This window comes from Trichomonas vaginalis, chromosome I (assembly GCF_026262505.1).
Source record: "Trichomonas vaginalis G3 chromosome I, whole genome shotgun sequence".
Lineage (NCBI taxonomy): Eukaryota > Parabasalia > Trichomonadida > Trichomonadidae > Trichomonas > Trichomonas vaginalis.
This window is the reverse complement of record NC_067203.1, coordinates 12,702,265-12,726,417: the sequence shown is the minus strand read 5'-3', so window position 1 is coordinate 12,726,417 and position 24,153 is coordinate 12,702,265. Positions and strand designations below refer to the sequence as shown.

General features: G+C 36.3%; 19 protein-coding genes and 1 pseudogene across 20 annotated transcripts, besides 2 other annotated features; 9 read left to right on the top strand and 11 right to left on the bottom strand.

Moving 5' to 3' along the window:
* Nucleotides 1-1,281: part of a mobile genetic element that runs on past the window's edge.
* Nucleotides 58-1,185, bottom strand: TVAGG3_0976290 (Mariner transposase; the record flags this gene model as incomplete). The annotated part of the gene is made up of 1 exon (XM_051253858.1): nucleotides 58-1,185. The coding sequence occupies one exon, from the start codon at nucleotides 1,183-1,185 to the stop codon at nucleotides 58-60; it is 1,128 nt and encodes a 375-aa protein (XP_051079432.1).
* A 612-nt stretch (nucleotides 1,282-1,893) lies between the features above and the next one.
* Nucleotides 1,894-24,153: part of a mobile genetic element that runs on past the window's edge.
* Nucleotides 3,114-3,476, top strand: TVAGG3_0976270 (uncharacterized protein; the record flags this gene model as incomplete). The annotated part of the gene is made up of 1 exon (XM_001317225.2): nucleotides 3,114-3,476. The coding sequence occupies one exon, from the start codon at nucleotides 3,114-3,116 to the stop codon at nucleotides 3,474-3,476; it is 363 nt and encodes a 120-aa protein (XP_001317260.1).
* TVAGG3_0976260 (serine threonine-protein phosphatase family) lies at nucleotides 3,495-3,737 on the top strand (the record flags this gene model as incomplete). Its single annotated transcript, XM_001317224.2, has 1 exon — nucleotides 3,495-3,737. One exon carries the CDS (start codon nucleotides 3,495-3,497, stop codon nucleotides 3,735-3,737), a length of 243 nt encoding a protein of 80 aa, XP_001317259.2.
* On the top strand, nucleotides 4,752-5,355 carry TVAGG3_0976250 (phage tail repeat-like family; the record flags this gene model as incomplete). Its single annotated transcript, XM_051253857.1, has 1 exon — nucleotides 4,752-5,355. A coding segment is annotated over one exon (604 nt), but the record flags the coding sequence as incomplete, so codon positions are not given.
* Nucleotides 6,009-6,572, bottom strand: TVAGG3_0976240 (uncharacterized protein; the record flags this gene model as incomplete). The annotated part of the gene is made up of 1 exon (XM_051253856.1): nucleotides 6,009-6,572. The coding sequence occupies one exon, from the start codon at nucleotides 6,570-6,572 to the stop codon at nucleotides 6,009-6,011; it is 564 nt and encodes a 187-aa protein (XP_051079430.1).
* Nucleotides 8,187-9,054, top strand: TVAGG3_0976230 (uncharacterized protein; the record flags this gene model as incomplete). Its single annotated transcript, XM_051253855.1, has 1 exon — nucleotides 8,187-9,054. A coding segment is annotated over one exon (868 nt), but the record flags the coding sequence as incomplete, so codon positions are not given.
* TVAGG3_0976220 (DNA/RNA polymerases family) lies at nucleotides 9,961-10,338 on the top strand (the record flags this gene model as incomplete). Its single annotated transcript, XM_051253854.1, has 1 exon — nucleotides 9,961-10,338. A coding segment is annotated over one exon (378 nt), but the record flags the coding sequence as incomplete, so codon positions are not given.
* TVAGG3_0976210 (uncharacterized protein) lies at nucleotides 10,528-10,791 on the top strand (the record flags this gene model as incomplete). The annotated part of the gene is made up of 1 exon (XM_051253853.1): nucleotides 10,528-10,791. One exon carries the CDS (start codon nucleotides 10,528-10,530, stop codon nucleotides 10,789-10,791), a length of 264 nt encoding a protein of 87 aa, XP_051079427.1.
* TVAGG3_0976200 (cytochrome B-C1 complex subunit 6, mitochondrial family) lies at nucleotides 10,841-11,551 on the bottom strand (the record flags this gene model as incomplete). The annotated part of the gene is made up of 1 exon (XM_051253852.1): nucleotides 10,841-11,551. One exon carries the CDS (start codon nucleotides 11,549-11,551, stop codon nucleotides 10,841-10,843), a length of 711 nt encoding a protein of 236 aa, XP_051079426.1.
* Nucleotides 11,583-12,167, bottom strand: TVAGG3_0976190 (uncharacterized protein; the record flags this gene model as incomplete). The annotated part of the gene is made up of 1 exon (XM_051253851.1): nucleotides 11,583-12,167. The coding sequence occupies one exon, from the start codon at nucleotides 12,165-12,167 to the stop codon at nucleotides 11,583-11,585; it is 585 nt and encodes a 194-aa protein (XP_051079425.1).
* Nucleotides 12,190-12,486, bottom strand: TVAGG3_0976180 (uncharacterized protein; the record flags this gene model as incomplete). The annotated part of the gene is made up of 1 exon (XM_051253850.1): nucleotides 12,190-12,486. One exon carries the CDS (start codon nucleotides 12,484-12,486, stop codon nucleotides 12,190-12,192), a length of 297 nt encoding a protein of 98 aa, XP_051079424.1.
* TVAGG3_0976170 (uncharacterized protein) lies at nucleotides 13,216-13,815 on the top strand (the record flags this gene model as incomplete). The annotated part of the gene is made up of 1 exon (XM_051253849.1): nucleotides 13,216-13,815. The coding sequence occupies one exon, from the start codon at nucleotides 13,216-13,218 to the stop codon at nucleotides 13,813-13,815; it is 600 nt and encodes a 199-aa protein (XP_051079423.1).
* Nucleotides 13,844-14,044, bottom strand: TVAGG3_0976160 (uncharacterized protein; the record flags this gene model as incomplete). Its single annotated transcript, XM_051253848.1, has 1 exon — nucleotides 13,844-14,044. One exon carries the CDS (start codon nucleotides 14,042-14,044, stop codon nucleotides 13,844-13,846), a length of 201 nt encoding a protein of 66 aa, XP_051079422.1.
* Nucleotides 14,872-15,412, top strand: TVAGG3_0976150 (organellar and viral DNA polymerase type B; the record flags this gene model as incomplete). Its single annotated transcript, XM_051253847.1, has 1 exon — nucleotides 14,872-15,412. A coding segment is annotated over one exon (541 nt), but the record flags the coding sequence as incomplete, so codon positions are not given.
* On the top strand, nucleotides 15,466-15,789 carry TVAGG3_0976140 (organellar and viral DNA polymerase type B; the record flags this gene model as incomplete). The annotated part of the gene is made up of 1 exon (XM_051253846.1): nucleotides 15,466-15,789. The coding sequence occupies one exon, from the start codon at nucleotides 15,466-15,468 to the stop codon at nucleotides 15,787-15,789; it is 324 nt and encodes a 107-aa protein (XP_051079420.1).
* TVAGG3_0976130 (protein of unknown function, DUF4106 family) lies at nucleotides 16,186-16,878 on the bottom strand (the record flags this gene model as incomplete). Its single annotated transcript, XM_051253845.1, has 1 exon — nucleotides 16,186-16,878. One exon carries the CDS (start codon nucleotides 16,876-16,878, stop codon nucleotides 16,186-16,188), a length of 693 nt encoding a protein of 230 aa, XP_051079419.1.
* Nucleotides 17,555-17,974, bottom strand: TVAGG3_0976120 (protein of unknown function, DUF4108 family; the record flags this gene model as incomplete). Its single annotated transcript, XM_051253844.1, has 1 exon — nucleotides 17,555-17,974. One exon carries the CDS (start codon nucleotides 17,972-17,974, stop codon nucleotides 17,555-17,557), a length of 420 nt encoding a protein of 139 aa, XP_051079418.1.
* Nucleotides 18,468-19,106, bottom strand: TVAGG3_0976110 (uncharacterized protein; the record flags this gene model as incomplete). Its single annotated transcript, XM_051253843.1, has 1 exon — nucleotides 18,468-19,106. A coding segment is annotated over one exon (639 nt), but the record flags the coding sequence as incomplete, so codon positions are not given.
* On the bottom strand, nucleotides 19,274-20,077 carry TVAGG3_0976100 (uncharacterized protein; the record flags this gene model as incomplete). The annotated part of the gene is made up of 1 exon (XM_051253842.1): nucleotides 19,274-20,077. One exon carries the CDS (start codon nucleotides 20,075-20,077, stop codon nucleotides 19,274-19,276), a length of 804 nt encoding a protein of 267 aa, XP_051079416.1.
* TVAGG3_0976090 lies at nucleotides 22,662-23,390 on the bottom strand (annotated as a pseudogene). The gene has a single exon. A coding segment is annotated over exon 1 (729 nt).

The following is a 24,153-nucleotide window of genomic DNA, read 5'->3' as shown; positions in this document are numbered from 1 at the left end:
GCACAAACCTGAATACTGCGAATAGAAATAAACAAGTTACATATATATAAAGTTTATTTAAATATAATCACCATTGGATTCAATCACGCGTTCGCAGCGATCGATCCAGGCTTGAAAGACACGCTTTAAATCATCATGAGAAAATTGCTCAAATTGCTCTCTTACAAAATTTTCAAGATCATCTGGACTCGCGAATTCGCGTCCTTCAGCTCTCTTTTTTAGCGTGCCGAATAAATAAAAGTCAGAGGGTGCAATATCAGGTGAATAAATTGGGTTTGGAACAACTTTGACATTGTTTTCCACCAAGTAATTCATTACCTTATGACTTTTGTGAACTCTTGAATTATCAAAATGAATTGCAAACTTTTGTTTTTGTTGTTTGGATTTCTCAAACTCATCAGAATTGATAATTTGAGTAGGAACATTGTCAATTAGATACTGAGCATTCATCGTATTAGGTTTTTGAAGAATATTAATTGCGATGATGCCATTCACGCCCCAAAAAACCGACAACATCATCATTGGTGTGTCAATTTTTTTCTTCGGGAATGTTTGCGGATTTTCATCCTTCGGGATCCACATGATTTTGGCTTCTGTTGCATATTGAAACCAAGACTCGTCCCCTGTTACTAAAAAGCGAAACTTCTTGGATTGATACGCACCCAATATAGAGAGGAGCTCTTTCGAAGATTGGACTCTAGATTTTTTTTGAACTGAATTAAGGTTGTGCGGAACCCAACGTGTATACGCTAGTTTGTAGTTCAAATAATTGTGCAGATAATAACTGACTGTTGTACGTGGTATCTTTGTCATCTCCTCTATCCTTCTGAGTGATGCTCTTGGGTCTTCATCTAGCGCTTGAAGAATTGCTTTGATTTTTCTTTGATCCGGCGATTTTTTGTCAATTTTTATGATGGGCGCCTTTTTGTTCATGAAGTGATACATCCTAACATGATACGTTACAGTGGAATAGCTAGGAGCATCCATACCGAAGCATTTTACCAATGTCTCGTAGATTTTTTTACAGTCTTTGCATTTTTTTGCAAGAGCGAGGATGTTTTCTTTATGATTCATTAAAAAAATGAAAAAAATCCCGCCAAAATTTCCCGCGAAACCGCCTCTTGTCTCAAAATTCATTTTATATCCCGGCATGGCGCCAAAATACAACATACTCATCATATACATATATTCATATTTTTTATTATATATTTATAATCAGCATATATCTCCTTTAATAGTCTCATATAGAGCGCTGTGCTAAACGCACCTTTGGACACCCTATATTTTACCTCCATAGTTCTATGTATAATCATTTATAATATTGTTGCCTATTTGTTTTATAAAGCATAAGATAAATGTTTTATTCGTGGAATACTACTCTAATGGTTTAGTTTAATTTAATATTCAATGGGTGATATTTAGGAAGGAATGAAACGCCATTATTTGGGCGGGTATATTTATAAACAATATCCTGGGAATTTGTATTCCCAGGATCATGCTATGATGAAGACCACTTTCATATTAATGACTGATAACTCTTTAGTCACTTTAATAATTATAACAGTTTGATTGGAAGGTATTGAAACCTTCTGTGCAAAGGAGGATACGAGAAGCTAATTACAAAATTCTTATTGATGCAAACCCAATCCTTCGCTTAAAAGAAAATTTAGTTTCAAAGGATCTGGGAACAATTACTATAATGGAATATTCTCAACTCCCTCCTGAGATAGAGATTCAAATTCCTCAAGATTGATATTCAAATTAAATAATTCAAGAAAATACTTAACTTATTAACATGATATACATCATAATTCCATTCCATTCCCACAAGAAATCGAAAGAAGCATACAAAATAATTTCTTGCCCTTGTAATTTACGAATAATAGAAAAATGAAAGAAAAAAAAAAAAAAAAAAAAAAAAAGGTAGTGGGGCTTCCAGGCACTTCGTGCCCTCTAGCCCTGATGTTGATGTTTAGTATAAATGAAGTTTTTATTCGGAGGACTCTTCTTCTTCCTCCATTGCTTCTGGGAAGAAGCCTTCTTCTGGGTCGAAAACATTATATAATGTGTCGCTTTTCACAAATTATATATGTTTTCATGTTTTGTCACTTTTCTGTCACTTTTCAGGGAAAAACATTTTTATTATTATATATAAATGAATTTTACAAAACCACCGTTACCGTTCTTTGGAAATAAGAGTAAATGTAAAGATATTATATTGAGAGAACTTAAGAAACTACCGAATGGTCTAACATTTGTAGATTTGTTCGGTGGAAGTTTCTATATATCCCATTTGTGCCATATAATATTCCCAGACTCAAAGATTATATGCAATGACTTCGACAACTATATGGACCGTCTCAAACATATACCAGACACAAACAATATATTGAAAGAGTTAAAAGAAAAGATACCTATAGGTAAGATGGAACGTATACCATTAGATAAGAAAAATATTGTGAGGGAGGTTTTGAAAAAAGCAGAATATATAGACTGGGATAGTATATCTGCTAGACTATTATATAGTGGTTCTATAAGAGTTCATGACATTGAAACACTTATGTCAAAAGTTTTATATCTTAACTATACAAATGTTTTCAAAGAGGACATAGAAAAATATATTGAGGGTATAGAGTTTGTGAGATGTCATTGGACAGAGTTGTATGAAAAATATAAAGACAAGGAAAATGTTTTCTTTATAGTGGACCCGCCGTTCTATAACACATGGGATTTTCAATACCAAGTAGACTGGACTTTGAGAGACTCTTTAGAAACTTTAGACGTTTTACATAACCATCCATGCTTTTACTTTACATCCGATAAAAGTGGTTTGGAAACCGTTATGAGATGGTTAGAGGACATACATGACTATGAGTTTATATATGACAAGATAGAATATGAGAGAGGTCCTATAAACTGGAGAAAGTGTCATAACAAAGAAATTTTATTAGTAAGTAAATGTGGTTTGAAATAGGACTACTTGTTTTAGGTTTTTTCCATTGTGTCATTTATTTATTTGACGTGGCAGAAAAGTACAGAGAATATGAAGATGAACCAATGCCTGCAAATGTTCAGCATATGTACTCGTAAGAGATATTTTTATCTAATATTAAATGGACGCACAGAACTTAGCGAATGCACAGCAACCTGGACAACCAAACCCAGAGAATATTCCAAATGAAGTTAGAATACAAACTGCAATGGCAAACTATGGTCAAGTGCCAACAGATGTACAAATGCAAACTGCCATGTCAAATGACGCTGCGTTAGGTTTGCCACCATGGTATGCAAATATGAGATGGAAAGAGTTTTATACAAACCCTGAAGTGGGATATAAACAACTTTATGCAGATGACGCGAACACAGGAGTTGACCCAGAATATGTTTTCTACCAGAGGAGAAACAGAATGTATGAGCTCCAGTTAAAGAATGCTATGGAACTCAACAGGAAACGCAAAAGACTAGGCGGACATTAGATTTTTACATATAGTAAAATGGGTTTCTTCAGTAGTATTGGAAACTTCTTCAGAAGAGTTGGAAGAGGTATATGGAATGGAATAAAAACCGTAGGAAGAGGAATTTGGAACGGAGTCAAAAATATTGGTAAAAGAGTAGGTCAGTTCGTTGGTATTATACCTAAAGACCCTGAACCAGAAGAACAAGCTCCTGTTATACAACAGCCTGAACCTGCACCACAGTCTAGTTGGCAACCAAATCCAACACCTCAACCGTATTAAAAAAATTATATTTTTACCGTTCGATAGTAGTTGTATATGAAACTAAGTTCTAAGTAAAACGCATGGTATAATGGAATTATTCTCTTTCTTCCATCTGTTGTAAACCATACTTGAAAGTCTGAAATACTTCCACTTGGTGGTTCGTATAACTTTGTAGGTTTTTCGTAAAAGTCATTTGCCAAGCATAAGAAAGAGTTTTGAGCGCCAGAAAATGAAGCATGAACAATAATAGCAGCTGGGTCGAAAACATCTTTAAATAAATATGGTTCATCTCTTGCATATCGACTGTAAATATTTGCTAAAGGAAGTTTGACTTTCTGATTTAACATTCTTTGACCATGACATTGCAGTGAATTCTGTATATATTTGTTCGTCTTTCTTTGGATTGTCTTCGTAGATTTGAAATGACACTTGTGAATTTTGTTTGTCATATACAATTCTCACATAAAGTGTGCTCTCGGTATTTGCATATTCATCAGCATATTTTGCATAACATGAATTTATTTTATCTTCTATATTTTTTAACGCAGTCTGTAGAGAAGATGAAAGGTCAACTTGTATTAGCTCAATTTCTTCCCACATTTTTCGTTTCCCTTCAGATATATAATCTATATGAAACCTTACAATAAATGGAAAACTTTTATCTTCTACAGACACAAACTTCATTCTACGAAAGCCAATAGCTTTTGTGACAGATGGGTCTCTTAGCCATCTTAATGGGTAGTCAAAACGATAGCCTTCATGCTTTACGGTCTCTGTCTCAAACTTTTGACCGACATTAGTAAAAAGTTCATCTAATGGTTTAGTTGTAGCAACTCTTGAATTTTCTTTTTCTATTGGAAGCATATTTTATCTAGAATAAAAATGTCGAAAGATATTGCTTCCATGAGAGAAATACAACACAACCGACAACTCATTATGCAAGCTCTAAATAAGAACACAACAAACTTTTCAAACTATTCTAAGATATCTGAGTCATTGAAAGAAGGAAACTTAAAACTGACATTAAACCCAATGACAGATGAGTTTCTGTTTCAAGACAATAAGAACCATACTGTCTGTATAAATCCAACAAAAGGAACTTTAAACGAGAAACCTATAAATGAACTTCTTTTGAAAGCAGATGTTGACAACAAAGCTGACAAAGAATATGTAGACGATGCAATAGCAAAAGAAGAAGAAAGAGCTAACAATGCTTATGCAACAAAAGAACATACTCATCCTGAACTAGCAGACAAAACATATGTTGACAATAAAATGTCAAGTGAAGTGACAAGAGCTGAAAACGAATATTCTAAAAAGACTCATACACATTCTATATCTGAAATAACAGACTTAAACGTTAGCCTTGAAAATAAGGTAGATAAGGGACTTATGGCTAGTGTGTTAGTGAAGAAGGCGGATAAGGAATATGTGGATGAAAAAGATAAAGAAATTATAGAAAGGGTTGACTGGTACCATGAACGGACATCGAAGATTTTAAAAACTAAAGCCGATACAGGATGGGTTTCAGGATGTTTAGACCTTAAAGCAGATAAAACTTATGTTAACGATGAGTTAGAGAAGAAAGCAAATAAGACTCATACACATACAAGTTTTACAACTGTTGCTATAGAAAGTATTGAAGGAACGGTTGAAGAAACTGGTGGGGATGCATTATATTGTAAACCTCCTAACTTTCCACAAGGTTTAACATCGGATGACGACATAACGACGATGAGAAACATTAGATGTAAAGATGTTTATGTCATGAAGGATGAACATAATATTAAATTCACTGCTCAAGATTTATATGACAAGAAAGCAGACAAAACAGAGCTTCAAACATTAAAGACAGAAATGCTTCAAACATTATATCCTATAGGCTCTATTTATACGTCAATGAACTCTACCAGACCAGAAACAGTTCTGGGTTTTGGAACTTGGACTCAAATAGTCGACAGGTTTTTGTATTGTGCAAACTCTTCAAAGGAAACAGGTGGAAGTAAAACGATTTCAGGTGAAAATTTACCTGCACATAGTCACTACATAGATTTAAGTACATCTCAAGCAGGTTGGCATAAGCATAAATATTGGGATTGGTCAGCAATGATAAAAAGGTAAAGGATATGATGTTAAAGACAACGTTAAGTTTGCTATAGATTGTTACTGGAGTAACACTGAGGGAGGAGGAAACCATACACATCGCGTTTCAGGATATACGCAAACAACGGGACAAAGTAAAGAATACATGCCACCTTACATGACAGTTTACGCATGGTATAGAAATGCTTAGTCGTCATTTTCAACTTCTTTAGCATATTCGTCAGGAGTTGTCTTATATTTGTTAGGAACTGTCTTTGAAAGTATACCACCTTGAACTTTGACAAGTTTGAAACGAGGTCTGACAATAGTAGTTTTATCTTCTGCTTGCAGTCTGTACATTTTGCCATGTTTGCCTAAAACTTCATAATATTCTCTTGTATACTTTCTTCTATTTTTACGAACACGAATGTGAGTACCTGTCGGGTTCCCATTGTTGTCATAGTCAATAGTATTTTCATATGGGTCGCGTTTAGGTATTTCTATTTTTACTTTGTCACCTTTCTGAAGTTTGAAGCCCGGCATTCTTTCTTGTTTGTCTCTTTTGACTAAATTATTAAATATATAGTCTTTCTCTAAGTCAGGGTTGTTTTTCATTTCTTCGGGGGAGTGGTTTCCCAAACCTTTTTGTTTACGGCTATTGTAAATATTTAAAACTTGTCTCATCTTTGCCATGGAGAAGTGTCTATACTTGTCGTCATATGACATTTCATTTGCTTCACCACCTTGTGGTTGGTTTAAGTCTCTTAACATTTTTATACAACCGTCAATGACACCAAGAGCAGAATGGTTTTGGTCGACAATGAAATATTGGTTTACATTTTTTGAACGCAGATAGTTTTTTACATCATCTGATTTGAAAGAACTTTCACAGTCAGATGTCAGTTTTGTTGGATGGTATTTGTCAACGAATATTGTCAAAGCAGTTTTCACATCTAAAATATTTTTGGACTGTAATGGTATGGCTTCACAGTATCTTGTGTTTTGACCGACAAATATTAGCCAGTATGGTGGTCCATCTGTTCTAACTCTCGGAATGTTTTCCAAGATATCCATAAACCAAGCATTTGGTGTTGAACTAAAGATTTTTATCATGAGTGCTTTCTTTGTCGCTTTAGAAACATAGGGGTCCTTGTTCGGATTCGTCATTTTTTACCCTATAAGAAATGGGTTTATTTGGCGCATTAGCAGGAGTTGCATCCAGATTTTTGCCCGCAGTGGGAACCAGAGGTGTATTTGGAGTTGGAAGGAAGATTTTGAGTACATTAGGTATACTTAAAGAGAAAGCACAACCTATTATACAAACTGTACAGAAAGGTTGGGATGTAGCACGAGATGCAACAAATCTTATTCCAAATCCTGAAACAAGAGGAAAAGTTCAAGGATGGATGGACAATGTAGGAAGACAAGCAGGAAACTATTATAACAAAGCAAATGACTACTATAACCAAGCAGGACACTATATGGACCAAGGTGAAAGATTCTTTAACAGAGGATATAACCATGCACAACAATGGGTAAACAATAACCAACCTCAACCGCCTCAAACGTGGGGAATGTAAATTTTTTACTGAGATGAAATGAACAATACAGCATTGAGACAAATGGGTTCAAGATGGATTTGTCGGCTTCCAGCAGTTACACCACGTGTTTGTCAAGTTCTTCCTATACCTCAGGAAGTTTTAGACCGACTTAAAAAACCTAAACAACCAGTTGAAAACAAACCAAACTAAAATTTTTTACTGAGATGAAATGACCGAAGAAGTTGAAACGGTAGATTTGACACCACAAACAAAAAGTTCAGAACCATTGTCAAAACCTGTCAAAGAACTTACAGATGAAGAGAAAAATTCAATAATAGAAAGTGCCAGGTCTGGAAATACAAACCCTAACTATAAAGTCACTTTTCATAGAAATGGAACGGCTAGTATCTCAAAAAAGAAACAGACTCTCACAAATAAAATATTGAAGTCTGAAGGAGCTTTCGAGACAACAGATGGAAAAGTTTACTTCACTGACCAACAGTTCATTATAGAACATCTCATTGACTTAGAGTCGAAATATTCTAAACTTTACAACAAACACAAAAAGTTGAAAGGAAAACAAAAACAAATGGCATATGATATTTATGAAGATGTTGACGACACAACTGTTCCTGCAGGTGAGGTAAAGTCAGAGGAACCGAAAAGTGACGAAAAACCGATAGAAGAAGAGAAACCAAAAACTGAAGATAAACCAAAACCAAAGTTTAGTTTGGAAACTAAACCAAGTCAACCTTCATTAGCTGGTATGGGTTGGCGTCAAAGACTTATGGCAGCAGGTGGTTATGTAAAGTAAAGAAAAAAATATTTTTTTATTTTTATAAAAATGCCCCCGTATAGAATGGATAGAAAATCTGCTAGAATAAAAGCAGAGTTAGAAAGATATGGTTGGAAAGTTTCGAAGAATTTTAAATATAGGAAGGGAAGACCCATAAAAGTCTATGACAAATTGTCTGGTCTTCGCTACGAAATGGAATTGGAAACAGCACGCGCAAATTATCCAAACAGACTAGAGAGGTTAGAAGAAGAACGTCTTATGGACATGCCTTTCGATGTTTCTGAACCGCAAGTTGAAGGACACGACGGCTTTGCCAGATTCTATTGGAAACATGACGAACAATTGCATCCTTTGAGAAGGAAAAAAGGAAAAGGTGAAGACAAACATGCTCCCATGGAAAGAACAAGATATGCATATGAAAAGTACCGTGAAGTTAGAAGTCAAATTACATCTGGTCGAACCTTTACAGTAAACTTTGACGAAGGAAAGAACAAAGAAGGCTTCATGGGTGTACTTGCTGCCATACAAGACGGAAATAAGAAAGGATACAATCTCAGACTAACCATAACAGATTTGGACGGTCACATTTACTATGCACATGGCAATGTCACAACAGCCGCACAACTTCTTGACGCTTTCAAGACTACAAAGAGAGAACAAATGTTTGACTCCGACTCAGATATTTTGAATGCAATTGAAGGAATTGCAAGTGTCAAGTTCGAATGGTACCAACCTAACCCTCAAGCAGTCAGACAACATGCTGGATACTTCCCGTTCATAAATAAGTCTGACATTGACTTGACAAGGTATGGAATTTACAATTCAATTGAAACAATTGTCAATGAACCTTGCATTCTTACATGTCTCAGGAACTCTGGTCTTGTTACAGATGAGAAAATGAAGTATCTTGAGTCATGTGTGAAGACAAGGTACATTCTCAGAGGTCAATTGTCAAAAATTGCACCGTTGGCAAATGTCAATATCCGAGTCAACATACCTACAGCTAAAGGTTCTTCACATGACGACTATGTTGTTGAGTTCAATTTACCATGGTTGAAGATTGCAATTGTCCACAACCACTTCATGTTGAACGAAAGTCTTACAAACCCATTGTTCGGAAAAGGCAAGTGCAACATTGTCAGAGCTGTAAACATTCTTTTCGAGAAAGGTTTGTTGGAACCAATTCCAGATGACAAGCTGACAGAAACTTTTGTACCAAAAGACGAAACAAACTTTTCACTGTTAGCAAGACCAAAAGTTGTTCCAGACAAAGTTCTAGTACAAAAGAAGTACACAGCTCCAAAAGGAGTTGGATTGTTCGGATACCAACCTGAACCAGAAGAACTTCCAATGAGGTTGCAAGAACTTCAAGATGCTATAAACAAACTTCCATTGAAATCCAATCGACGTCAAATTGTATTGGAGAGCATCAGAGTTAGCTCAGAAGGTTTTATATGAAACAGGTTGCTTTGACGATGTCTATGAGATAACAGGAGAAGTTTCTCAGAAGATAAGAGACTCACTTGAATTTCCACGAACTGGTCCGATTGGTTGCGACAAGTTCGACTCAGATGAAAAGATATACTATGTCGACCTTAACGCTGCATACATGAGGTTCGTCCAATATATCCCGACTGGAATTCCAAACGAAGATGGTGAGTTCCCGGGAAGGAACTATACAGTTGGAAAAGTCATACAACAACTGTATGATATTAGGAAAGCTTCAAACCCCAAACTTGCAATGACACTCAAATTGCTTATGAATTCGACATGGGGATATTCCATTAAGAAACCTCAAGAGATGAAGAGTAAACATTATGAGAAGGTCGACAACTTTGTTGAAAGGTTTTCTCCTTTTGTTTTGAAGTACGAATTCACTCAAGGTCAAAGTGGCTTAGTAACCACATTAAAACCTATTGTCGAACATTGGTCTTACCCTCAGTTCGCAAAGGCAGTCCTTGACAACTACAACAAATTCTTCTCCGAAGTCAAATCCAAAGTGAAGGTTTACTATGAAAACATTGACGCACTCATGACGAACGAAGAAGGGTACAACAAACTCATTGAAATGGGCATGGTCGGTGAGAAGATGGGTCAATTCAAATTGGACAAAATTTTCACCGAAGTTCATGTCCTCTCCAAGCGTAAGTATTGGGGCATACTTGAAGACGGCACAGAAATAAAACATTGCATGAAATAAAAAATTTTTATATTCCTTCCTAGCTAATTTTCGTTTAATTTCATGGTCGCCCTCGGAGTCTTTGAATCGGACAGGTCGAGTTACACCATTCTTGGTCTCAAACTCATATATAACCTGTTTGTCTGTATTTTCGTCGACTATGGCACGAGACACGAACATTGACCAAACGGACAAAAAGTGTCATTTCGGATGGTCAAGCAGCCAATCGCATTCGAGCACCTCGAAGAAGCCTTACGTTCCAAGGGAGAGGGTGTCTGGTGCAAGGGAGAGGTCATGAGACTCTACGAGCAGTACATCCTCAATGCTTGGGAGGACAAATCGTCCTTGGATTGGCAATTCTACCAACTCCTCTGGGACGACCTCCTATACAACTGGGATGACGAAAGAGTCCAATTCAGAGGTCGGGAACTAATTTTGCAAATTACCCTTAATTTAACATACTTATCCAAATAAACACCTAAATTTACTTGGGGTTTCCCCCTAAAATAAAATTTTTTTACTCTTAGAACCACTCGAGGTTCTCCTTACGGTTGTTGAGCTGGTCACCGTCAATGTGTCTGACCCTCGTCTTCTTGTTTGGATTTGGAACCCATTGCATACCGACAAGCTTTCCCATGGAAATTGAACCGTAATTTCGAAGGGTAAGGTTCAAGTGTCCCAAGTTGTTGAGGACTGGGGTAAGAACCTTGCCGGTCTCCTTGTTGCGGATTTTGTATGGGTAGGGTTGGGAAATTTCGTAAGCGTCATCGGCAACAAGGGTTGCCCAAACTTCCTCTTCTTCGTGTTTCTCTTCTTCATCTTCTTCCTCTTCTTCTTCGTGTTTCTTTTCTTCCTCTTCTTCCTCGACAATTCCTTCTTCAATTTGGTACTCACGAAGTACGGTGTTGCATGTTCTGTCCTTTCCGAGTACCTTCCAGATGGCGTCTATCTCTTCGAAGAAACGGTAGATGAGTCTGGCAAGGTCTCGGTTTTCTCTCTCGTAATTGCGCAAGGTTTCCGTGAAATCGTTCAGGCATTTCTCATTGGAAGCTTGGTTCATGAGGACATCGGCTTTGAGATTGGTCATCTCTGTCATAAGACTACTTTGGAGAGTCTTTATGGTGTTTGTCAGATGAGCTTTCAATTGGGCAATTTGAATTTGAACTGGGCGCTTGTCTGGCAACCTTGAAAGGACATCTGCCATTGAGTTTGGCTTCGGTGCTTGTTCGGACATCGAAAAATGAAGTGGTTTGAGAATGACGGTTTTACTTCAAAAAGCTTGTTATGACAGTTATGTCATACAACAAGTTTAAAATAATATCTTGTTCTTCTTCTGAACGTTTGTTGTCTCTTCCGATAAAAGTTTCGAACATGAGAACCAAAAAACGTTTTTTGAGATTGCGGAAGAGTTCAGGCAAACGTTCATATTCTGGATATGTTGGGAGCAGTTCAAAACATCTGAGCTGACTTTCGGACAAAATTGGGACAATGTCAGAAAATTCATCTTTGGTCGGACTGCTTGAAGGTAAGTCCCTTACATGTAAGTAGCTCTGGTAAAGTCTTCTCATTTCTGCTAACTTTTGGAGTATAGCTTCGTAGTTTAGAAGTTTTAATTTTAAATGTCTTATTCCACTCTTGACATCTAAACGGTAACTATCCATGAGGTCAAGAGTAGCTTTGGTAGCTTTAAGTGGAGCTATCTGTTCCTTGACTTGTGCAATTTTGGTTGCAATTGTGATTTGAGCTCCTTCAAGTTCGCCGTCTATGTCGTTCTCAACGTCTTCAACCATGGCTTGAAACTCTTCATCGGTCCATTGAGATTGGTGTGGGACGAATTTAACTTGCTTCATTCAAAAAATGAAAAAAATGTTTTTACTCAAAGCGTGCCATGTAAATGGCTATAAGAAACTTACCAGAAGGCTTCTTCTTCACATGAGTCTTTGGCAACTTGAGTGTTGGTGTTGGAGTTCTTGGGGGAGGTGGCTCTGAAATTTCAAATCTCTCTCGAGCGCAACAACAGATGTCAGAATAACATTCCCCACTGTCCTTCTTGCCACCATAAATTGTATATTGACCGAACTTGCATTTGCAGGAAGACCGGTCAATACAAGGTTCACAGTTGAAATAGTTGTACACAAACCTGTTGAGTACGAGTGTGAGTAAAAACATAAAAAAAGTGAAGTTAAACGTTAAGGTTTACTGAACTGGTTGGATGTCGCCTTCACAGGTTATGTAGAACGGCTGACCCGAGAAGTGAAGGAGACCCTTGAGAATTTGGCTCATTCTTGGGAAAGGGTTCTCTCTGTTTGGAAGTAGTATCCAAGGACGCTTGGCAAAGAACTTGAGAAGAGCTTCTTTCTTTGCTTGCTTTATGTCGTCGTAGGCTGTCCCGTCTGGTATTTGAATTGGAATTCCAGTCGAAGTCTCGAGATTCAAGGCAGCCCTTCCCGTTATCCAACAGTTAACAAGCTTGCCTTTTACATTCTGCCTGAGGAAGTCTTTAACAAGCTCGTTAATTTCAATTAGGTAAATTGCCTCGTCGGTAGGTTCGACCTCGACCATTGCTACTGTCAGTAAAAGTACTGCTACTGTCAGAAAAAGTACTGCTACTGTCAGAAAAAGTACTGCTACTGTCAGTAAAAGTACTGCTACTGTCAGTAAAAGTACTGCTACGAGCAGTAAAAGTACTGCTACGAGCAGTAAAAAGGAAAATTTGAGAGGGTTTTCGACGATAAAGTACTGCTACTGTCAGAAAAAGTACTGCTACTGTCAGTAAAAGTACTGCTACTGTCAGAAAAAGTACTGCTACTGTCAGTAAAAGTACTGCTACTGTCAGTAGCAGTACTGCTAGGAGCAGAGATTTTTATCGTTGTGGTCCGACGGTTAAGCCACAAACGAATGTCCGACGTCCCACCAACTGAGTCCATTCCCAAACCAGAGGAACCTAAAGAACCACAACAGTCTCCTCAGCAACCTCAGTTCCAGCAAGTCCCTCCACCAAATTACTACCAATTTCCATCTCAAGGTTACTACCAATTTCCACCTCAAGGTTACTACCCACCACAAGGCTTCCCGAACTACCCTCCTCAGCCTATGCCTTACTTCCCCAACCCTTGGATGTTCCAGCAAGCTCCACCCCAGCAATTCCAATCTCAATCCAAGAGAGACCAAGAGTTCGAAGAAGGTCTGAACCGTTTACGCAAAGAGTATGCCACAGCCCCTATGGAAGACGACAGGCTTTCAGTCTCTTCCCTCAAATCGACCGATTCGACTCGTACCACAGATTCGGTTCGTGACCGTGAAGACTACCTCAAGCAGTCTGAGAGACTCTTCATCCTACAATCATTTACAGTTGGAGCTCTCAAGAACATGCGCAATTACGAAGGTCAGACACCAGCTGGAGACCGCAAAACAGACGTACTCGCAAGAGCCGTCCAACTGGTCAAGACAAAGACTGAGATAGTCGACTTCATTCTTGCAGCTTGCCCATACAAGTAAAAAAATAAACAATTACGAGTTAAACTTTTTATTCTTTCTTTTCTGAGTTGTTTAGAGCTGGTTTCTCTTGTAGGAACCTTTCGTACTCTTCCATGGTCATGTAATTGCGAATTTTGTACGCAATTCCAGGTTCGTTGTTTTTGAACCTGATGTATGTAACGCTTCCATCCTCCTCAGGGAAGTAAGCTGCTAACATCTGACCAAGTTTTCTCGGTGACTCGGAGCTCATTAAAAATGTCACTTTTTAAACGTTAAGTTTTTAGTCTTATTTTACCCTTTGTTTACCCTTTGTTTGTCAAGGTAGTATTGGAGTGCAATTTCTCCAAATTCTCTGTGTCGGAGTTCTTCAGCATTTTCCAAGGTGTACCTGGAGAACTCAAAGAAGTTGTCAAGAAGATACTGCCATGCTGCTCTTCTGAGTTCGTCGGTATTTTGGAAGTGTTGCACCTTCGAGTCTTCGGACATGAAAAAATGACACTTTTTCTATTAAACCGTTTTGGCATTTCTCATGAGTGAGTATAGTTCTGCCGAACCATTGGAAGAGAAGAAGTACCCTTGCTGGCAAAAGACAAAAATAGTTGCCTTAGTTGTCATTGCAATTGTACTCGTAATTGAATTCATTGTACTTCTCTTCACGTACATAAAACTCAGCAATGGTATTTGCTTTAAGAAGCTACCATCTTACTAAGACTAAACACTTAGATTTTTCAAGCTTGACTTTTTACAATTTGAATTTTGTCATAAATTTACACCAAAAATAATGTTTAGGTGAAGAGGTGAGATTTCACCTCTTTTCTAACCTCTTTTCTACCCTCTTGAATTTTCATGAATTTTATACAGAAAATGCTTGTTTTGAGGTCGAGCCACTTTTGGCTCCACCGTATTCTTTCAACCAAAACTCATGAATTCAGCAAAAATATAATTTAGGGTAGAAGGTTAGATCTAACCTGTTTTCTAACCTGTTTTCTACCCTCTTGAATTTTCATGAATTTTCCCGAAATAAAAAATAAAGTTAGTTTTTAAAAAAATATTTTTTTATTTTTATTGTGTAAGAACATGTTAGCAACAACAGCACCAAACTCGTTAGTCATGAACCCAACTTCAATGTTAGTAGAGATGAAAAGCTTCATTCCTTCTTCATATACTTTCGAAACAGAAATCCAGAAGATAAAGCAAGAACTTCTCCAAGGAGATTTAGATTGCACTGCAAAAGATGAAACAGATGAAGAATATCTTTATGAAATGCAGGATATTATTGACCATCTACCTAAACTTCCTGAAATCCAACAACAAAAGCTTACTATTCCAGAATTCGATGAAATAGAAGTCAAAGCAACTGACTCAGTAGAAATAAAGAAGTTCATACGAAAGGTTAACTATGAGTTTCTTGGATTTCATTGCAACCACAAAGTCATGGACAAAGATTGCGATATGGTATATAAGAACATCTCTGACATATACAAATCTGGGGAGTTTAAGACCTACGACAACTTTGTTTCGTTAGTTGCTGAATGTGTATGGCAGATAAGAGATAAAGATAGAAGAGGTAAGATATGGAATGAACAGATAAAACCCGCAACTTTTGAGTTAAAGAGAGCAATTGACGCCTTAGTCATACTAGCAGGTAAGGTTTCAGAATATAACGCAAAAATGAACCCACAATGTTCTAAATGTAAAGCAGCAATGAGGAAATATAACTACTCCGTCAAAGAGATAGAACGTATGCGAAACGACTATGCTGACTTAAAGAGGGAGGCAGAGAAACCAGCAGAAGATAAAATGGACATGTTGACATTTCTAAACAAAAACTATCCAACAGCTGACGATTTCCTTCTTTCAGATGTCAAGAAGAAATATAAAGAAACCTTCGGCATTGTTAAAACATTCGATGTACTGACAGAAGAAATAGAAGCTACGAAATTGTTTAGAATTTCACGAATTCACAATGTTTACCATGTAAAACGCTTAAAATAACTGGGGTAGAAATGAGGTTAGAAAACAGGTTAGATCTAACCTTCTACCCTAAAATATATTTTTATTGAATTCAGCAACAAAATTCTGAGTAAAATGACATATGGAACACATACTTTTTTCAGTAAGGACATATGGGGTAGAAATGAGGTTAGAAAACAGGTTAGATCTAACCTTCTACCCTAAAATATATTTTTGCTGAAAAAAATGACCAAAATTCTGAGTAAAATGGCATAAGATTGCTTCCCTCGGAAAACCGAGAGAAGAGATTCCGTATGAAAATCGTGAAATTTCTCTAGACCGACTTTTACCGGTCTAGCCTAAAACTCATGAAAATCGTGAAAAATAACAGAGTATTTTGACAACTTCAAACAAGCAGAGTAAATGAACCATTTATTTTTATTGACTTTTTACAATTTGAACTTTGTTCGCGTAGATATGAATTCTGAAAGAAGTATGAGGGTCTTGTATGACTTTGTACTTCTCCCATAGTTCATGTCTGTCAAACTTACCTGCCATGGACTCTTTCATAAGTTCCATGAAATCGTCTTCGGACAATCCGGGGAAAAGTACAATGTCAGTAAGTATTCTTTTAACATCCTTACTTAAACTCTTTGCTGTCTGTACACAAATGACAACTGAGATGTTAAAGTGTCTGAGCTTCTTAAGAATTCGACACATGTCTTGTTCTCTATTCTTTAACAAAGGATGAGAAGCAAAGTCATCTAAGATAAGAAGACATCTATGAGGGTAAGTCTTCCAATCGTAAGATTGCAATTTCTTCGAAATGTATTCTATCTCTTTCTGTTTGTTTCTGAAGTGTTTCTTCTCTAATATTCTCTGCATTTCCTCATTTGGGTCTTTAAACTTCGAGTTTATATACTCATTTATAGCATTGTACTTCAAAACTCTTCTTTGGTACTTCTTTATCCAATCTAACAACTCAGAGTCTTTTATACATACTAACTTAGACTTTTTTATAATATCTTTGAACGAATTGACGGTTTGGTCAAATTGACCAGAAGTACTACAAATGACTACTAACTCATAGAATGGGTTCTTCTCATCTAGTTCTTGTTGTTGTGCAGCCATTTTAAGATAAGTGAAAGTCTTACCCGACCCAGGCGGTGCAATTAGACCTGTTATACCATTCTGAGCAAATAGGAACTTGTCATGTATGGGTTTTATCTGAGCATTTTCCAACTTCCTCTTGTTCTTATTTAAAACATTCTCAAATTTTTTGTCAATGTCAGCAAACTTTTTTTCTAACATATTTTTAGAAAAATTAAAATTTTTATCTTTTAGGAAATGTCTAGCGATTTCGCTATCTATATTCAAGACAAGCTTTTCGACAGCAAAACATCTGTAGACCATAAAATCTTACATAGTGTAAACAAGAAAGGTGAATTTGTTCTAAAGTTCTGTTTCTGGGAATATGACAAGAACCATAAAACATTAAGCAAGAAGTCTTAAAATTTGTCAATGACAGACTTGTTGACAGAGATGACGCCTCTTGGAGAGATGAAGTCCAACAAAACTTCTTAGAATGCAAAGAAGACACATGCGCTGTTCTTGAAATGAAATAGAAAACAGAATAGAAGAGCTATTAAAGGACAAAGACTTTTACAAAAATATGGTTCTGAGAAGTTTGACATAACTCCACCAGAGAAGAAGAAGAGAGAAAAGAAAGAAAAGAAAGTAGAAGAAGAGAAGAAAGAACCAGAGCCAGAGAAAAAGAAATTTGACATGTAAAAATAAAATTTTATTTTTAGAACATTTCTGGGTCAATGTCAATGTTCTCTTCCTCTTTAGGAGCAAACACTGGCTTAGACTCTAAAATCTTTTTACCCAATTTACCTTGAACTTCAACTATCTTAGACTCATAATATTCATAGTCGTCTGCTTTCTTTGGTTCATAAGGTATAACAAGTTTGTATGCTTTGCCTTCTTTAAGGTTTGAAAACCTTCTGTCAAAACTTTCTTTGACTGTTAACAAACCTTCTATGTCTAAGTCTTCAAATTTCGCACCATTTTTAGTCACAATAGCAAACTTAACTGGTTCGATGTTCCAAACTTTGTCAAATGTAGACTTTTCAAAATGGTAGAAGTAAACATTCAAATATGTGAATGGGTCTAGTTCTTCTTTAAGTCCTGACATGTACTTGTTGACTGAGATGAATTTCGTCATCTTTTCTATCGGATAAAAAAATATTTTTTTAAAATTTACTCAGAAAAATTTTTCTTTGTATATACACCATTCTGTACGTCTAAAAGACTTTTGACATTTGCCAAGAATGTTCGTTTAGACGCTGTCATATAACCATACTCTTGACAATACTGTTTATACGAATCGTACAATGACCTTTCATCTAAACACTCAAAGTCAGTTTCATCTATGAACAGTTCATATACACTCTTGTTTGCTTCTAACAATGTTTGTCTCTCTTCGGTATGTGGAATTTGTCTTGGATTGAACTTTGAAATATCTAATGTCATGAAATATGAGAACAAGTGGTTGTAAAAGTTAGGTGTAAAGTTTCTGCTAAGTCGTCAAAATATTCTGTATCTTGCATATGAGCTTCTGACGTTCTGACAACTACATATCTTCTGTCAGAACTTTCTAACTTCATCGGAACGGCGTTGTTTGAAACCATGATGAAATTTGCAACATTTTCACAAACTCTTTGGTCTTTATATTTTCTTTCAACAACTCCAACTTTGTCTGTTATAAGACTCTTCAAAGCATCTGAGTTCAAAACTTTTGTTGTATCTATACTTTGAAGTTCGTTACATACTATAAGTTTCATATTCTCTATTGAAGAGTTAAATTTACCGCAGATGTTTTCTAAGTTTGTCATATTCGGGTTCGAATAGCCTTCTAACAGTTTGCATAAGATATCTGTAAAGAAAGTGTTCTTACCTGTTCCTTGTTTTCCAATTATGATGAGAGCAGTTTCATTTTTAGCACTTGGATGTTGTAAGATGTTTGCAAACCAACATAAGATATACTCATAGACTCTTTCGTTTCCATTGCATATAATTTCTTTGACATGGTCTAACCAAGCTTCTATAACATTTTCTTTCCATTCTACTTGTTCATATTTATATCCAGTGAAGATAGAATAGAAGTTTGGAGATGGTGTATAGAACTTTATACCACGAACTGAAAAATCTTCTAACTTTGACAATAAGATATCCCAAGCATCTAACATCTTCATGCCAACTTGTACGACTTTTATTTTCTTAAGTTTCTGTCTACATTCTTGTTCTGAAACTATTGTCGCTTTAGGTTTGTTAAAGACTACATCCCATTCTTTCATGACATAACATTCTGGGGCAGAGTCAACATAAATGACTAAACGTTTCAAATTCTCGACTGCTTTGTTATAGTCTCGAAATGGACACATATTTCTGAACGCTTGGAAGTCATAAAAATCTGAAACGTCTATTCTGTACATTTTTATAAAAATAAAAAAAAATATTTTTTTTATTCTTGACTTTTGTTGCATTTGTTGTTCTTGAGCATTTGTTGTTCTTGAGCTATTTGTTGTTGAAGTTGTTCTTGTAGTACAATACTTTCACCAGTTGCATCTTCCAATTCGAAACTTTCTGCCGTCATTGACAAATACATAGGACATAAAAGTTTTACAGGAACAAAGTTTGCGTCAACTAAGGTTAAGTTTATGTTTGCTAAAGTGTTTGAGTTTACTAAAGCTGAAAACTCTGCATTCGAATGAACAATAGGCAAACCAGCAGAGAAAGTGTTGTTTATACGCATGAGTATCTTTTGGTCATAGTAGTTTCTGTCGACATTCGAATAGCACTTTGAACCTAAGTTTGAAACAATATATAAAATAGGTGTACTTAAAGTCAATGGAACAGACATTCCTTGTATGACACCTTTTCCTGTTATAGGAAACTGTTGGTAGTAAAAACCAGATATAAGTTTTGTATTATAGCTCATATCGTTTATACTAAACTCAGTCGGACATCCAAACATAATGAAACCTGCTCTAGTTGCAGCACATGTTACATCCGTCCTTAAAGTATTAAATAAGTCAACAAAACCTGTTGGTGGTATATCTGAGTAAGTATCTTCAAAGGAGTATTTTTTACCATTCACAACAACAAAGTCTTCTGGTGTCAAAAGAGCAAAACAGGCTTTAGTCGTCATCGTGTTTAAGGTCAGTTTACAATATCGTCCTTGAGGACTTTGTAAGTTTGTTGTTATAGAATTATATGACTCAGGGTTTTTAGTCGTAATAGTATAAACCACTATGTCTTCTGCCATTTACTTAGCAAGTAAATTTTAATGAAATGTTGTGGTCGTCAAATATTTTTATGACGTCTGGGAAACTATATTTTAAGTTCAACGTTTCACCTCCTTTCATAACGTATATCTTGTCAATGACATTATATGAAACACCACAGCAAGCAATGTCGGGTTCTATTTCTTTGATGTTTATATCGTCTGCCTCTGTCAAAAGTTTCAATAGTTCTTTCAAAATTTCATGAGGTGCGATGACATATGAGTTCACTTTTACAGGGTTGTGCTCGACCAAGTTTAACATTATACCCAAAGCTTGACAAATCTTCTCCTGAGTTTTAAGTTTGTCTTTAAGTTGTTGGTAGTCGTTTCGAATATCTGCAACAGAACTTAAGTCTCTGCTAACTTCAGGGTATGTTGGTTGTTCTTTTACAGGAACTATTGTTATACCATCTTCGTCTTCGTATGGTTTCCCCACTTCAACATCTCTTTCTTTGACATTGACAACAACACTTTGACTGTTTGTTTGAGTTGGTGAATTTAACTTCACATCTGCCATCGCCATTAAACCTTTTGAAACACTTACGCTTCTATTTTTCGGAAATGACATTTTACTTAGAATAAAAAGATGGACGTATTTGAGTATCTCTTCGAATTGAAGCAAAACAAAGTTTACACACACAAACAATACAAGTTCATTGACAGAATAGTTCTTTATACAAACAATGGAAAATGTTATAGAATAGCAGTCTTTGCTGAACCAAAATATTTTCATAAAGCAAAGAAAGTTGGTATAACCGAGATGGTGAAAGTTCTTGAAGCAGACAAAAATATAACAACAAAACTGACCGATATTTCTAAAGGAAAGTTTTAATACAATACTATGTCAAAACTGGCGTACTGTCAATATTTGACGGAGAGAAGTCAGTTCAAGAACAACTTACTGACCTGCTGCCAAAATCTGCTCGATGGAAGCTGTCGTTATGCCAATCTGAGGAGCCCCAGCAGGTTTCATCGAACGAATCTTCAAAAGAGCATCTTCCGTGAAAAGTGCTATTGGTTTTGTAAACTTCTTTGCTTTCAATTCATCTGGACCGTCTCTGTCACCAGTATATTGTATTTGAACTGTACCAACAGTTGAAATACCACCCATAAAGTCTTCTGAGTCAGCAAATGGAATGCCAAGCCAAAAGTTTGAACGGTCTCCATTTGTATATTGAGTTTTTTGACCTCCTGTATGAGTCCATACTTTCACATATGGCATAATAGAACTTTGCATTTCAGGGTTAATGGTTGTTGTGAAGTTGTTGTTAAAGTTCATAGCATCTAATGTCAAGTTGTATGACCTCATATCCTCAACTGTAGAATATTCTTCTCTTGGATAGTATTTGCCATCTATGTTTATATGATATTTAATACCAGGGTTGTAGAAGCAAGAATAGTCATTTATAGTTCGTCTGAACAGTACAAACATAGTATCTGCATGTTTCATTGCAGTTGTTAAGCAATATCTGTTCTTGCACCTGGGTCAGCACTTTGGTTTCCAACTTCACCTGCAAAGTCTTTGACAGATATTTGGTGTATAGGGAACATAAGTGGAACTGCAATATATTTGGCAGCTAAAGCATTTGAAATATCTGGGTCCAACATATAGACTGCAAGTCTGCTTTCTATTCTCTTGCATTCAAATTTTTCGCATGTGAACTTAACTGGGTCCCAAGCATCCAGCAGCATTGAAATAATAGTTTACTTCAGTGTTGAGGTTTGAGAAACCAAAGTCTAAGTCAACTTTGTTTTTGCAAAAGTCGGCGAATGACATTTATTTGTTCCACTACTTCTGTAAGAGTGAATGGGTCTTGTGTTGGTGCAATGACTAAGTTATTTTTGCTTGGAGTAAGTTCGATAGAAATTTTTCCTGCCCAGTTTGGCAAGTATCTTAAAAACCTGAAGATGAGGAAAGATGACAAAGGAACTCTAAGTTTCATTTTACTTTGGTTACTGCTGCTGCAGTTTGTCCAGAAAGGTTAACATAAAACTCCTGGAACGTTAGGGTCAAGTCTTCTTATTTTCTCAATAGTTGCATACTGGTCTGTTTGTTCTCTAGCTTGTGGTTGTACTGAGTTTCTCAAAGCGAACCATTCATAGTTTGCCCATGTTACTGTTTGAACTAAGTCAGAGTTAGAATATATCTTATATCCCATGAAAACTTCTGGAGCATATTGGTATCCGACATAGAAAATTCCATTGCAACCTTTCTTGTCAGACAACTTGGCAGAAGGTTTTATTTCAATGTCTTGTTCCACGTATAAGAAAGGTTGTCAATAGAAATTATATGAAACCTGTCGCAAGCAATATCTACTGTTGTTGAAGAACCTTCTCCAAACTCACCTACGTTTCCATAAGAAACAGCAGTTGTATATTCGTAAGTTCCAGGAACTATTTCTGACCTTCTAATGGCATTGTCGCATTCGTTATACCATTCGGAAACATTTCCATTCATAGCATCCAAAACTGTTGGCGTTATATTCTGAGCGGCGTACATTTCATATGGTAAAAATATAGAATAGTTGGTTTTATGTGTCATAATAGAACCCACGTGGACCAAGCTTTACTTTCTTCCTGACTGAGTTTTTAACTCTTCTTTTTCCTTCATTGCCACTACTTTCACTTTGTTCTTCACTACTTTCACTTTGTTCTACTCTTCTCTTCTTCTTTGGTGTCGCTTTTGGTAACTTGCCCTCTGCTTCAAGTTGTTGCATCTTTGCCTCATGTTCACCTAGTATGTTGTAAATTTCCCATGTCCTTTTTGCCTTTGGGCTCTGGTCGCCCATCTCAGGTAACCTATATCCTAGAAAGAGTTTTGTCATAGTTTGTATTTGAGTCTTCGCGTATTGTTTGCATGACTCTTTCCTGAGTTTCCGGTTCAAGCTCTTCAAACAGTGCCTGTCCATATGGAATATGCTCGTTTCCAAATATATGTTTTTGTAGCCATTCTGGTTTTCTTTCCATGTTACCAACTATATCTTTTGTGAATGGGAAAGCTTTATACCCAATCTTTCAGTCTTGCGTCGTTTATTTCTGTAGTTGGTTTTATTTTGTCAAGGAACATGTTTTTCAATACTAACATTTCATTTGGTACTGTCCATTTGAGTTTTTCTTAAATATTCATCCCTTCTCATTTCATTGTCTGCAAAGTAAGTTTTTATGACATTTTGCAAACTTTCATTTGCAAGGTCATGTACAATAGGTTCTCTTCTTCTGTCTCCCTAACTTTCTTTCTAAACTCTTCACCAAATATACCATCTTTATGGTTCTGTGTAGTTCTTTGAGATAAATGTTCTAGAACGTCAGGTGTTATATTTCCATCAGCCATGTTCATTTCATACTGGTCCAAAATATCTGCATGTTTCATATCTTTCAATGGCATTAAAGCCGCGCTTAAAATACCAGCTATATCTGGTTCACCATTGACTTCCATTGCGTCTACAACTTCTTGGAATTGAGGTTGTAAGTTTATGAACCACCTATCCGGGTTAGCTTTATGACCCCATCTCATTGTAGTTCCATCGTCTGCAGAAACAAAAGTAGGTTTGTTTCCATCTTGGTTAGGTTCTGAATGAACTTTAAACAATGTTTCATTTCTATATGTTTTCTTGAAATTTAACCTTTTATTTTCACCGAGTTCATCCGAAGATTGAACGTTAAATGCTCGTAAGTAAAAAGGGTTGTTGTATTTGTGTACATTTTCTTTCAGTGCTTCCATTCTATGCTGAATATTTTCATCTGTGTTGGAGTCTTTTGTATGTCGGCAAACATTTTCGATATTCTTTCTACTATGTCAGCCGAATTTTTTTTAGACTCTTGGAAATATTCCATATTCTCCGCATACTCTTGTTGAGGGTCAAGATTTTTCGGCTGTTCCAAATCTTCATCTAGTTCTGTGAGGTTAGTTTCCAAAGGAGGGACTTGTTTTCGTTTCCTTCAGGCTCTTCTAGCTGTTGTTGCTGAAACTATTTCTTCCATGTCTGGTTGTATCTGAACTAGTTCTTCCTGTGGAGTTTTCTTGTACCTCATCTGCTGGCATTTCATATATTCCGAGA